Below are 14,845 nucleotides of genomic sequence, written 5' to 3' on the forward strand. Positions count from 1 at the left end.
TACTCTGCCAATATTTGCCAATACTCGCCAATACTCTGCTAATAATCGCCAATACTCTGCCAATACTTGCCAATACTCTGCAATACATTTTAACAGAAACAAAGAATTGTATTTATTTTTTTTTACCAAATTTTGAGTCTTTTTTGATTTATAGCGCAAAAAATAAAAAAAACAGCAGTGATTAAATACCACCAAAAGAAAGCTCTATTTATGTGAAAAAATGGCAAAAATTTCATATGGGTACAGTGTTGCATGACTGAGTAATTGTCATTCAAAGTGTGAGAGCACCGAAAGCTTAAAATTGGTCTGGTTAGGAAGGGGGTTTAAATGCCCAGTGGTCAAGTGGTTGAATGATGCTCCATTGGTACTAAAGGGCCCAAAGTGTGGCAAGAAAATATCCTCCACACCATTACACCACCACCACCAGCCTGAACCATTGATACAAGGCAGGATGGATCCATGCTTTCATGTTGTTTATGCCAAATTCTGACCCAACCATCTGAATGTTGCAGCTGAAATCCAGACTTATCTTTGTAGCCTCAGTTTCCTGTTCTTAGCTGACAGGAGTGGCACCCGGTGTGATCTTCTGCTGCTGTAGCCGATCTGCTTCAAAGTTTGATGTGTTGTGTGTTCAGAGATGGTATTCTGCACACCTTGGTTGTAACGAGTGGTTATTTGAGATACTGTTGCCTTTCTATCAGGGACAATATGAGACACAATGTACAGGGATAGGGACAATTGTAGACACACACTCACTCAGGTTGAACTGGATGGACTGGTGTCCTTATTCAACCTTACTAACTATAACTATCATCTGGAACCAGTCTGCCCATTCTTCTCTGACCTCTGACACCAACAAGGCATTTTCCTCCACACAACTGCTGCTCACTGGATATTTTCTCTTTTTCTGACCATTCTCTGTAAAAACCCAAGAGATGGTTGTGCATGAAAATCCCAGTAGATCAGCAGTTTGTGAAATACTCAGGCCAGTTCATCTGGAACCAACAACCATGCCACGTTCAAAGTCACTTAAAGCCCCTTTCTTCCCCATTCTGATGCTCAGGTTGGACTTCAGCACGTCTAGATGCCTAAATACATGGAGTTGCTGCCATGTAATTGGCTGATTAGAAATTTATGTTACCACGCAATTGAATGGGTGTAACGTGCAACGTGTTTGGCGAACATGTAACGAACAGTAAGTCCTTTTTCCACCTTGCCGGAGTCCTGAATCTTGGCTAGACCTGTCATATGGTCTAGTGAAGAGTACACTGTTAGCAGGTTACCAGATCTGTGGATAGACCTGGGTCAATAATACAGGGGCTGACATTGGGCTCCCCCACTCTGGGGGCTTTATTTCTTTTACAGAACTCCTCCGTGGCTGATTTCCATTGGGCGGTGGAGGCATGACAGCGCGATCCCCTTGGATGACCAAAGGCCCTGGCTGGGTTTAGAGCCACAAGTGTTTGAGACCTCCTGTGATAGGAGGTCTCAGGAGCTGGTAAGCAGCAAATTTATTAGGTGGAGGTGTTCTCTTTTCTATTGGCACTATTGTTTTGGTGAAGTTTCCAATACCAAGGGATTTCGTGGATATCACGTTACCATATGGATTCGTTTGGCAAATTATACATATGGACTTTTTATCAAATTTTTTAAGCGCAGTTTATTTTTGATTTAATTGAATGGGTGTACCTAATAAAGTGGTTGGTGAGTGTAGATTGCAGTGCAAAAAACAATATATAATAAAATAAATAATATATTAACAGATGGTGTACAAAATGTAACTCAATACAGTGACACAATATTTCCGTAAAAAACGAATAGTCCATGGCGGGCACGATGACGGCACACGTTGGGTGGAGACAGAAGTTATGATTTCATCACGCCTGCGGATGCCAGAAGTTGGTGCGGTTCATGTTGCTTGAGTCCTCGTTTCTTATTTTAACAATGTGAGTACCGGTTTTCATTTTAAATAATAAATACACATTATTGCAGTATCACGCTATGTGCAGCCTTTGTTCTTCTCCTTCTATGGCGGTTATTTGAGACCCCATACCTGAGGTTAGGACAATTGATACCAGTATCATTGGACCGGATTCAGCTAGTCCCTGGACACCAGGTGGTGTCAGCATACTAAGTGCTTGATCTCTGTAACTGGAGATCCTATTGATCCGGTGGTGGTGGGCACATATTTGTGATGGAATTCCTTGTATCTTTCATGTGGTTCTGTGTTTATTGGAGTGCACAACTACTGAAGAGAATAAATGGACTTATTTTTCACCTTTTTTTAACACTTTTATATTATATTTGTTTATAACACATGAACTATACATTTTTTTATGGAAATATTCTGTGTCACTGTATTGCGTTACATTTTTTACACCATCTATTGATATATTATTAATTTTATTATATATGTTTTTTGCACTGCTATTTATTTCCTAACAGGGAAGCGCACTATAGTTTGTATATATTTTATTATTAATAGCAGTCAATTGCATGGGGCTCGGCATCAGGTCTCCCCGCTCCAATCTAGCCTCCACATCAGGGGTCTCCAAACTTTCTAAACAAAGGGCTGCTTTTCTGTCCTTTGGACTTTAGGGGGGGTGTGCAGTGGCGTCACTAGGGTTGGTGTCACCTGGTGTGATAAAACATGGTGTCACCCCCCTCCACCAACTACAGTCCTCAGTACAGACCCTCCTCCACTAAGTATAGACCCCCCTCCACTAAGTATAGACCCTCCTCTGTCAGTGCAGACCCTCTACGAAGTATACACCCCCTCCATCAGTATAGACCACCCTCCTCGGTACAGACCCCCCTCCCTCAGTATAGACCTGCCCTCCCTCAGTATGGACCCCCCCTCCATTAGTACAGACCTCCCAGAACAAACCACCTCCCTCCATTAGTACAGAAACCCCCGAATAAACCATCCTCCTCCATTAGTACAGACCCCCAGAACAAACCACCTCCCATTAGTACAGACCCCCCCCCCAAAACAAACCACCCCCCTCCATATGATATAGCTTTGACTAGCAGCATAAACCAACCTTATCAACAAGCCCCCCCTCACAACTTCTCACCTCAGGCAGTGGAGGACATCTCTCCCCCCAATCTCAAGCCGACACCCCTGGTCCATTACCGCACCAGCTTGGGCGGCTCAGGTACACAGAACACCTGGGCGGCACCTGGAGAGGAGAGGAGAGTGTGCAGCTGCGCTGCCCGGGTGGAGAGCAGAATCGAGACAGGCTTAAGCAGGAGTGAGAGACAGAGGAGGAGGAGGAGAACACATGGCGGGCACAGCCATGGCGCTGGAGGTGTGTTCCGGCTGAAGAGAAAAAAAACTGCCAAAGGGAGCAGGCTTTCATCACCCTCGGGATGGTGTCACCCCTCTAGCGGGTGGCACCCGGTGTGGACCGCTCCCCCGCCCCTGCTTAGCGACGCCACTGGGGGGGTGTACTGTAGTCATTTGGAGTAGAATATGCCCCAATGTCAGTGGGATTAGACAATGTCTCAGGCTTGGTGGTCAGTGGGAGTAAAAAAATTATATTATGCCTGTGGTCAGTGGGAGAAGGAATAGTGCCCCAACATTGGTGTCAGTGGGAGAATCAGTGCCCCCTCATTGGTGTCAGTGAGAGGAATGATGCCCCATCACTGGTGTCAGTGGGAGGAATGGTTCCCCATCATTGGTGCCAGTGTGAGATTTAGTGCCCCATCATTTGTGTCAGTGAGAGGAATGGTGCCCCATTATTTATGAAGTGGGAGGAATAGTGCCCCATCATTGTGCCAGTGGGGGGAATAGTGTCCCATCATTGGTGTCAGTGGAAGGAAAAGGACTCCATCATTGTTGTCAGTGGAAGAAAAAATGCCCCATAATTGGTGTTAGTATTAGGAATAGCGCTTTATCATTGGTATCAGTGGAATGAATACTGCCTCATCATTGGTGTCAGTGGGGGGAATAGGGCTCCATCATTGGTGTCAGTGGAAGGAAAAATGCCCCATAATTGGTGTCAGTGGAAGGAAAAATGCCCCAGAATTGGTGTCAGTGGAAGGAATAGGGCTCCATCCTTGGTGTCAGTGGAAGGTAAGAGCCCCATCATTAGTGTCTTTGGAAGGAATAGTGCCTTGTATCAGTGTGTGAAACAGTGCCCCAAGGGCTGCCTATAGTCAAGCAAAAGGCCACATTTGACCCATGGGCCACAGTTTGGAGACCACTGCTCCTCCTGAAAAAAGAGTAAAAAACATTTAATAAGAATAAAAAAATTTTTTTAAATACCCATGCTTCTCCTTTACCCGCTTGGTTTCAGAGAACATGATAGCCATTGAATGCCATTTTCACAGATTGACTTGAGCATCAAAAACTTACAACCACAAACTCATGCAAATCTGTCTATATCAGTGATATATGTGAAGTACTTTCTTGATAACCTGTTTCACCTCTTGATTTCTCATGCTATATATAAGAGGGTTCAGCATTGGTATCATGACTGTGTAAAACACAGATGCCGACTTGTCTTGAATCTCAAGGGCACTGTTAGGAGGACGTAGATAAATGAAAAAAACTGTCCCGTAGAAAATAGAGATGCACATGAGATGTGAGGAACAAGTACCAAATGCCTTCTGTCTCCCATGACTGGACTTTATCTTTAGAATGGAAGAAACTATGAAAGTATATGACACCAAGATAGGCATCAATGAGCCTACACCACAAGCAAAAACAAAGAAGAACGTTATAGAATCACACCACAGAGTGCTGGAGCAGGCCAGTTTAAGCAGTGGTGGTACGTCACAGTAGAAATGGTCTATGAGGTTTGGGCCACAGAACTCAAGACTGAACACACAGCTTGTTTGTACTACAGATTGCATGAAACCAATAGAAAAACTAAGGAAAGCAAGACTCAAGCACTTTTTGTTGGTCATAACGGAAACATAACGTAGAGGGTGGCAGATAGCAACAAATCGGTCATAGGACATAGTTGAGAGTAAAAGTGCTTCAGTGACGGCCAAAGCATCAAAGAAAAAGAACTGGACCGCACAGCCATAAAAGGATATTAACTTTATCTTGGACATAAGGTCAGCCACCATTTTAGGTGCTATAACTGAGGAGTAGAAAAGGTCCACCAAAGAGAGGTAACTAAGAAAGTAGTACATCGGCGTGTGAAGGTTTGGGGCTTTAAGGACTATGAACATCATGCCAAAGTTAAACACGACACAAACAAGGTAAACATTCAAGAAAAAAGCAAAGAGAAATGCGCCAAGCTGGTCATTATGTGTTAGTCCAGAGAACACAAACACGGTCACTTTTGTTTTGTTTAGGTGGCTCATTGGTTCCTTCTGTGCTCCTTTTCCTTAAAAGTTGTGTAATGTGGCTTAGGTGATAAACGGTGTTTCCAGATACAAGGAATTCCAGGGATAGTTTATGAAGGTACAGAACTTTCCATTATAGATGGGACCAACTAGTATTCTATATTTCCATAGGCGTCAAATGCAAAGCCAGTCTGTAATAAGGGGCCGGGGACCTATGAAGAGAAAAGGTTTGATAGACTAAAGTTGGACGTAGATGCATGGGCCACTGGGATGTAATGTAATCTTTTAGCAAACATGAATGGTGAAGTCTTTATCTTTTCTCTAGAGGAGGGGTCTCCAAACTTTCTAAACAAAGGGCCAGTTTATTGTCCTTCAGACTTTAGGGGGGGGATCAGAGTGTAGCCAGTCAGAATAGAAAATTTCCAGGCATCAGTGGGGTTAAACAGTGCCCTATCTTTGATATTAGGGGGAGGAATGGTGCCAGTGTCATGAATTATGCCCCATTTCTGGTGTCAAAAGGCAGAATAGTGTCTCATATTAGTGGGATGAATAGTGCCCCAAGGGCCAGTTAAAGGCAGACAAAGGGCCACATCTAGTACATAATAGCAAAACTAACTAGGGCTTGATCTAGGTTAGTGTCATGGTCATTGTGAGGGTCAAAGGTCAGAGCTGGGTCATAGGTCACGGTGAGTATGTTTTGAAGTATGAATAACATTTTCACAACTAAACTTTACTATTACCGTTACCAAAATGAAGTCCCAATTTGTCCTGAAAAAAAAAAAAGGTATAATTCCACTGGGCACACTAAGTAGTTATGATGATATGTACGGTTTTACATGTCAAAATTGCAAAATTTTAATATGTTTTACTTTCAGGCATTAAGGGTTTAAAGAGAATCTGCAGTGCATTTTAATAGATTTTAATGTATACATTTTTTTTAGTTTTTTTTATTATAGTTATATATTAGATAATGGATAAGGCCTTAGTTAGGTTTATCTGTGTCCTGTTGGGAAGATTGTCCTACGCTTCCTCTCTCAGATACACAGCAGGAAGTAAAAGGAATCCCCTTATTTAGACTTTTTTTCCCCATTGGGAGATTTCCCTTCACCTCCTGTTCCAGTGATGATTTCCCATCACTTTCTAAACCAGAGACAACGGTCAGCAGAAGTGATAGTGAAGGGTAAATCTCCCCGCAGACATAGACAGCAATAGAACTTGACGGAGGTTCCAACACTTCCATATTCCATAACTAGAAAAGAAAAGAAAAAAACACTGTTGGCTTTATATATAGCTTTAATGTTTTTCTTCAATCCAAAATGAATGTGTATATCACCCCACTTTCCATTTATAAATATATATATATATATCTAGTACTATAAAATATACATACTCAATGTTAGAAAAGCAACACAGAGGAATTAAACTTGTAACATTCACCAGTCCATTTCTGTTATAATTTAATGTGTTTTTTGAAGTTTGAATTTTCATGCAACTAGGTGAGCCAATAAATGTTATCAATGTAACGCTAAATCTTTTGCTTCCATTGATGGCCAAGACTTTACAAGAAAAAAAAATAGCCTTTTTTAAATTAAAAATAAAACACAATGTGAACTTCTATGTCTTTGAAGTAATACGTTGACTTTGTTTCATCAAAGTATTTTGTTTAATGTCATTTATGTTCCGAGGATATGATTATTTTGTATCTTCTTTAGCATATTCTGTTGGTAGCTGAGCTGATACAGCAATGGAGTTTGCTCTCTCGTCTGTATGTAAAATTGTCTTTAAATTATATAATCTCTGCAAGGACCCATATTTATACTAAACCCAATTACTTGGGGGAACAATTATCATCAATACCGGAGAGGATTAATAATTCATTCCTATGAATTAAAAATAAACCAATTCATCAAGTAATATAATTGTATCCTTTAAAATAGAAATTTAAAAAAGAAAGAAAAAATAACAACTCAGTTTAATGGCAATGTATAGTGTCTTAATATTTATTTACATATATTTATTATGCTCAGTCAAAAAATAACACTTTTTTTAAATTAATTTTTCTTATTTTATTATAAACATTTCATTAATTTACATAATTTACATAAAGACACAAGTAAATTACACATTAAAAAAGAGTGTCCAATATCTATACTTCAGTTGTATCTGCAGTATCACATATCAGTCATTGGTGCAGAGCACTATTCAATAGGGTTAGTCACCTTCACACGTTTCTACAAAAATCCCCTCGCATCACTCAGCTCACCATAGAATCCCTCAGCCCTAGGCCATAAGGCCTCTCTGCATCAAACCACAGACTGGCATATGAGGGTCAGAGGTGGCAAGGTGACCCCACTTGCTCTTAGAATGATGTCCATCCTTGTTGGTGCTGTCCTGCTGGACACTCTCTCCTTCACTTGGTAAATTAAATGGTGCTGCCCAGGGGTGAACTGTTCCCATATCCCACTCTCCCTGGACTCCAAACACAGCTGGCATTGTATGGGCACTAGCTACACCTATGACATCACTACTTAAGGGGCAAAACTTAAAGTGGAAGTTGAGCCAAAACTATCTAAGGCTAAATCTACTCTCAGCCACATTCTAAACCTAATCTATGTAACCCTGTAAAGAAAAAAAAAGGGTAAACATATGTTTTCTGAAGCCCATCCAGTCCGGTCTCCATCGGCGCAAGCTCTGTGCAGGAGAGAACTGACACTGACTGGGAAATGACCGGGAAGTGACGTCACACATAGAGTTACTATAGGGGTTCAGTTGTCGGCTGTCTCTCCAGCACACTCCCTGTTAAATAGTGTTATTATGGTTATTAATATTGATATTCTGTAAATTATATTGATGAGGAAAGCTCTAAGAAAATACTTCAGTTCTCATGTAAAAACTCAAATTTAATAATAAAATAGCAAAATATTACAAGAACAATATCAAAATGTAGAATGTAAAAATATCAATAAAATATTATATTCTTAAGATGAAGATTGCATCAGATGTGTATCTTTGTGTGTGTGTGTGTGTGAAGCTGATCTGCTTTCTTCAATGTCTCGTGATGTCTGCCTCAAACAAAACTGCTCCCTGTGCCTAGCTTTACTCTTAAAATCTGACCCCTCCTTCCTAAAAAGGCTGGTTAAAGGTTCTTCATTGTTCAACATACTCTTCTAATGAGACATAACTTCCCTCCTACCTCTCACACAAGGATGGGGGTTGCTCATTCTCTATAATTTGACATTCCTGAGGAGTGGGCAAGGACAGCTATCTGTAAAGCCATTTAACTTATACAATATAAGTATGCTTTAACATCTAATTCAAATACTGCATAAATGACTGTGTATATTATTATATTGATTGAAAACGGAATGTATTCATTAATATCCTAATCAAGAAATATTGTAATATAAAGAACTTCTTAACTAAAACATAACCTTTTACATCTTAAAAAATGTGAAACCTTTCTCCTCATTTGCCATGGTTTCCATGGGAGAATGGATCAGAACCCAGCTCAATCTTAATTACTAACACGTTTGGTTCTCCATAGAAATGTTTATGAAGCTATATGTATACTATGTATCACAAGTATAAAAGTCTATATAATTCACTTTTTCCATAACTAAAAGATATCAATATATATATTCAACTCAATTATTCTGTAAAAATCGAATCCATTCATTCATTTGTTAATATTTGTTAATTGGTGAATATTAGATTCTAACACTCTCACTGCAGCTCAGCGTGGGACCAGAGCGGCTGCAGAATAGGTAAGTACAGTGATTTCTGCTTTACAGGGCTACATAGATTAAATGTAGAATGTGGCTGAAAGTAGGTTTAGAGTTTTTGGCTGAACTTACACTTTAAGGGGACACTAACATCAGCCAACACACTTATTTTTGAACAACAAAAAAGTAGGGGGGAAGTACCCCAAAATAAAGTAGGTATAAAACGACCTCAAGTGGTATGTCAAAGTGAAAAAATATATAATTTTATTGGAAAACATTAAATAGCACCACAATTGGAAACCAGGAACCTTCACCAATCATTAAAATAACAACATTGTTACCGTATTTAAAATCAAAACCAGATTCACAGACATCACAGTATATAATATGAAAGGCCACCCTAAAAAATGTGCACTCATCAGATCAATTGGCTCAGCTGAGCCTAAATCAATAGTGAAAACAATCTGACTGAAATGAGAGGGGGGCAAATGTAAATAATAGTGTGGATCCTATAATGATGGAGGGACAATGAGTTAATTATGACAAGCATGTGTACAGTCCAGAGAAGGCTAAGGGGGGTTAATTTCTCTTAAAGTAAACTCTCCCACTCTGATGCTTCTTTTCATTTAGTCCATTATAATAAGTAATTATCAAACTATAGCCACTGTAATCCAACCCAAATCACATATTACTTAGTGTTTAAAGAAACTTTAAAAAACTTGTTTCCAGGGGTTAGGCAGCGCCATCATAAGTATTGTTTTCTGAGTCCACAGTGGAGTGTATTTCTGCCCTTATATTGAGCACCTCCTGTTAACCGAGCCTCCTTCTCAATCCAACGTTTCTATGGCAACCCTGCTTCCCTGTTCATAGCTTACTTGTTTTATTTCATAGTATTTACTTGTGCCGATTATCTAGTGTTTGCCTTTGTCAGTCTTATCAGCTTCAGCTGATAAGACTGCAGTAATGCTGTCCATGCCCCGGTTTACACTGCATGTGATGTCACATTGTGTGTGAGCAAGAAGCTCTGAATGATTATGCAGTCTCCTGGGATTTCAGTGTTGTGTGCCATAGGAAGCCCTGATAATAGATAGACAAGTACACAGAGTGTGCCGTAAATCAGGGGAGATCTGGGCATGCAAAGTGATGTCATTCTAAAGAACAAAAAAGATTACAACAATACTAAGCAAGTAAGGAAATATCTACAAGCAGTGTTCATTAGGGTTTTTTTATGCTGATTTACATGGGACAAAGTTGTGGGGGAGAGTTTACAACCACTATAATGGCATATGCTTACACTTTCCCCAATCTAAAGTTCATATACAGTGCATCCAGAGAGCATTCACCGCCCTTCACTTTTTCCACATTTTGTTATGTTACAGCCCTATTTCAAAATGGATTAAATTAATTATTTTCCTCAAAATTCTACAAACAATACCCCACAATGACAATGTGAAAGAAGTTTGTTTGAAATCTTTGCAAATTTATTAAAAATAAAAAATGAAAAAATCCCATGTACATAAGTATTCACAGCCTTTGCTCAATACTTTGTTGAAGCACCTTTGGCACCAATTACAATTGAAAAGAAAACACTGCGCTGTGATTTGTTATAAGTGAAGAATGGCCTCAACAGCCAGAAGAGCAGCCAACACCAAAAACAAACAAAGTTCGGCAAATAGGATAATAAAAACAGTGTAGCGCTTCAATGATAATAAACGTGATCAACATAAAAAATAATAATATGTCAAAAATCGCATAAATATAAATGCCTAGAGATGAAAGTCCAACATTGGGCGCTCATTCCACTATATAGCTGGCATGGGGGTGACCGAACCGTCACAGAGAAGGCAAGTAATACACTAGGCGAATGTGTTCATATGGATCTGCTTGACTGTAAACATCAGTAAAGAGTGGATAAATACTTCTTACCGGAACAGTTGGACTCACACAGTCATATGACGGTTGAGTCTAGAAGGCTTGAGGTCACAATCTGGGACCAAGGAGTATAAGGAGGGAGATCTGTTGAGCTGATGGTGGAGCTCCGGGCGGTTGTAGGCCCAATGGTGGATCCTTTCAGATGGAACGTCAAGATAGTCAAACTCAGACGCAGCCTGTTGTACCAATACTCCAATCTCCCCCGAATGGGGAGGGAAATGATGTGAAGGTTTAAACCAAAGAAACGGAAAAAAGAAAAAAGAAAAAAGAAAAAAGAAAAAAAGGCTCCACATGGTGCGGGTCAAACGGTATAAAAAATGTTGGTTTATTGAAGTCAAAAGATAATTAATGACTTGGTGATCACATAAAAAATAAAATGAAATTAAAAGCAATGTGGGGTGCCAACAGTTCGCCCGACGCGTTTCGACATATGTGTCTTCAACTGGGGCATTTCTTTTTTCCGTTTCTTTGGTTTAAACCTTCACATCATTTCCCTCCCCATTCGGGGGAGATTGGAGTATTGGTACAACAGGCTGCGTCTGAGTTTGACTATCTTGACGTTCCATCTGAAAGGATCCACCATTGGGCCTACAACCGCCCGGAGCTCCACCATCAGCTCAACAGATCTCCCTCCTTATACTCCTTGGCACCAATTACAGCCTCAAGTCTTTTTGAGTATGATGCTACAAGCTTGTTGCACCTATTTTTAGGCAGTTTCTCCCATTCTTCTTTGCAGGACCTCTCAAGCTCCATTAGGTTGGATGGGGAGCGTCGATGCACAGCCATTTTGTCAGGAAAACCCTTCCCACGGGCATCCGAGTGGTGTAAGACAGTGCGCACGCGGGAGCGCGTGCAGCCGTCTTGACGCAATTGGCGCCAATGGTGCTATTTAAAGTGGATCTTTGCCTTGCTGCCTTGCTGCCCGATCAACAGTGTTCCTGTGTGCTCTGCTATCCTGTATCTGCACTAACCTGATCCGTATTGAACCCGGCCTGTTCCTGACTTCTCTGTTTGCTGCCTGCCCCCGACTTTTGGCTTCCTACCCAACTACTCTTCCGGATTTCGTTTCTGTACCTGATCTTGCCCGCCTGCGCTTGACCTGGACCATTGTACTACTCTGCTACCTGCCAGTCTCCTGTTTACCGTTGCTGGACTACAGAACACCTCCCGGTCCGCCACCGTACCCGGCTGTTGTCTTCCACTGTGTCCTGTTGCCTCTTACCTCTTGCTGCAGGACTACAGGACTCCTTCCGCTATCCGCTGTATCCTGTTGGCACCTGCATTCCGCTGCTGGACTACAGAACTCCTTCCGCTGTCCACTGTACCCTGCAGTCACCTGCATTCTGCTGCCGGTCTACAGGACTCCTCCCGCTGTCCGCTGTACCCTGCTGTCACCTGCACTCCGGTGCTGGACTACAGGACACCTCCCATTACCAACGGTCTCCTGCCTTCTACACCGGCCATCCAGTCAGGCACTTGTGCTCCTCTGTGCTCCCGAGCCCCTGTCATCTCTACCAGGGCCTCCCGAGTCAGAGGTTTATGAGAGGCCGCTCCCTGCATTCCGGGCTCTGCCTTAAGGTACGTGACACATTTTCAGATCTCTCCAGAGATGTTCAATTGGATTCAAGTCTAGGCTCTGGCTGGGTCACTGAAGTTGTCCTGTAGCAACTCCTTTGTTATCTTGGCTGTGTGCTTAGGGTCGTTTATCCTGTTGGAAGATGAACCTTCACCCCAGTCTGAGGTCCAGAGCGTTCTGGAGCAGGTTTTCATCAACGATGTCTTTATTCATTACTGCATTCACCTTTCCCTCGATCCTGACTAGTCTCCCAGTTTCTGCCACTGAAAAACATCCCCACAGCATGATGCTGCCACCGCCATGCTTCACTGTAGGGATGGCATTGGCCACGTGATGAGCGGTGCCTAGTTTCCTCCAGACATGATTGTAACGATATCACGTCTGAGCCAGGATATATTGTAACTAGTTGCCATTTTGTGTGGAACGCAGCCATGACAGTTTGGCTACCTTGTAAACTTACTTACATCTGTAAAAACTCCCCCCTCCCTTGTCTTAGGAATTCCAAATGTTTTAACATCTTCAAAAGGAACGCAGAGAAAACAGAACCAGGCCAGGTCAAATAAACAAGGCTCAAGTTGCCTGGCAAGATATTGCGGCCTGTCGTAAAACTGTCACTTTCTCCATTCAGAGAACTAACAGATCCTCGTCGTAAATACTTCCAACAAGATAGCGTGCAAACAGATTAGTAACGTGTTGAAACGTTAACATTTTTTATAACTTTCAAAGCCATCATAGCACAGCCATAATATGGATATATTTGGTTTCCTCGGATAATTTCTAACATTTCAAGTCCAAACACCCCTATGTCAGGTCATATGGGAAGCCACTGGGACCCCTTACGGCTCCTAGGTAACCCTGAAATGGGAAACCTGTCATGTGTGGACTCGTTTTGAAGCAAATATCATGCTGATCACTAAAATGGATATCTGCAGTCTATAAACAATAGAGAGGCAGAGATATGAATATGTATAACAAAGTGTACCTGGGACAGGGTCATGAGTGTAGACACCTCCCAGCAACCAACCCCTAAACAAGATGACCAGACGATTGGTCACTGGTCGCTGTCAACACCCCCTTTGATTTGACAGAAAAGAGGAGAGGCCAAGGCAATAGGCAGTTCTCCTTTTACCATCCAAGCAGGAACATCTGCCAAGTTTGAGAACCGATTACCTTTGCTCATCGATTGAACTCTGATCAACTCTCGGACATTAATTGCAAGTATTCTACCTTCCCAATTCTACCTTATTTCTTTGTGGCTGTATATTGTCTTTATTTTTTGAAACATCCTTTTTCTGTAAATGTTTTATTCGCACCAACCTTGACCTTTTCATAATAAATCCTTATGTTGAAAAGTGTTAACCTTGTCTTTAAAGCTCTTGATGCAAACTATAAACGAACCTGTCTCTTAAAAGGGCGCTACTGTGGTAGAGTAAGGCACTGAGCAGACCTGTCTGTGGTGGCAGTGTGTGTTGCAGGCGCTTATTCTAAACTTATAATTGGTATTGCTTAAATTACGAGTCCCCCCGGCTCTGTCTTTTAAACGGGGGTGGTGGCAGTTAAAGGGTTAATTGTGTAATTAGCCCAGTGACAATCGCTCTCAGGCTGCCTGCACCTAGATTGTGGTCCCGCAAGCTGGAAAATCTTTGTGCTGGGTGCAGCTGAGTGTGGCATTGTTACGTAAGTGACAGCGTGGTGTTAGGTTGGCCGGTCCTTTGTCGCCAGTTAGCGAGGAGGGCAGGGATCTGACACCAGCGTTCGTCACATATTGGCTGGCAGCGTAGCGGGATAGTTTCGCATTAAGAGCATTCAGTGCATTGTTAGGAATTAGCTCTGCACTTAAGGATTGTAACCTTTGTGGAAACAGTCCTTAGAGACAAGCTGGTGCACATTATTTTTTTTGTTTACTTTTTTTAAAAAAGAGATATACAGCAACAGCTCCTTTCTACACCTTCTTCCTATCTCTGCTTTCTGTTCTATCTTTTCTGCTTGCAACATGTCTGGGGTATCAGCATATAAAAAGATGAGCAAAAATGATCTGACTGCTGAGTGCACAGAAAGAGGAATTGATGTCGGTGGCAAAAACCGTGATGGCTTGATACATGCCCTACATGAGTTTGATATCCGTGCAGACCAGAACCTGGGGGAAACTGGACCAGAAAGGGTTTCCGCTACTCCAGAGCCCAGTGGTTCAGAGGCGGCCTCACCAGATGGGCATGCAGAGACTGACACTGGACTACCACGGATTGTTACCTCCAAGCCATCGCCGGAGCAGGCCAGCATCAGATTGCCTGGAACCAGAATAGACTGTCCTCAA

General features: G+C 41.8%; 1 protein-coding gene across 1 annotated transcript; it reads right to left on the bottom strand.

The window, feature by feature from the left end:
• Window positions 1–1,756: 1,756 nt before the first annotated feature.
• LOC143964127 (olfactory receptor 5AR1-like) lies at window positions 1,757–5,484 on the bottom strand. Its single transcript, XM_077473826.1, has one exon. It carries the CDS (start codon window positions 5,317–5,319, stop codon window positions 4,390–4,392), a length of 930 nt encoding a protein of 309 aa, XP_077329952.1. The 5' UTR covers window positions 5,320–5,484; the 3' UTR covers window positions 1,757–4,389.
• Between the last annotated feature and the right edge of the window lie 9,361 nt (window positions 5,485–14,845).

This window comes from Lithobates pipiens, unplaced genomic scaffold, assembly GCF_037356315.1.
Source record: "Lithobates pipiens isolate NorthernLeopardFrog02 unplaced genomic scaffold, aLitPip1_a1.2 Scaffold_8, whole genome shotgun sequence".
Lineage (NCBI taxonomy): Eukaryota > Metazoa > Chordata > Amphibia > Anura > Ranidae > Lithobates > Lithobates pipiens.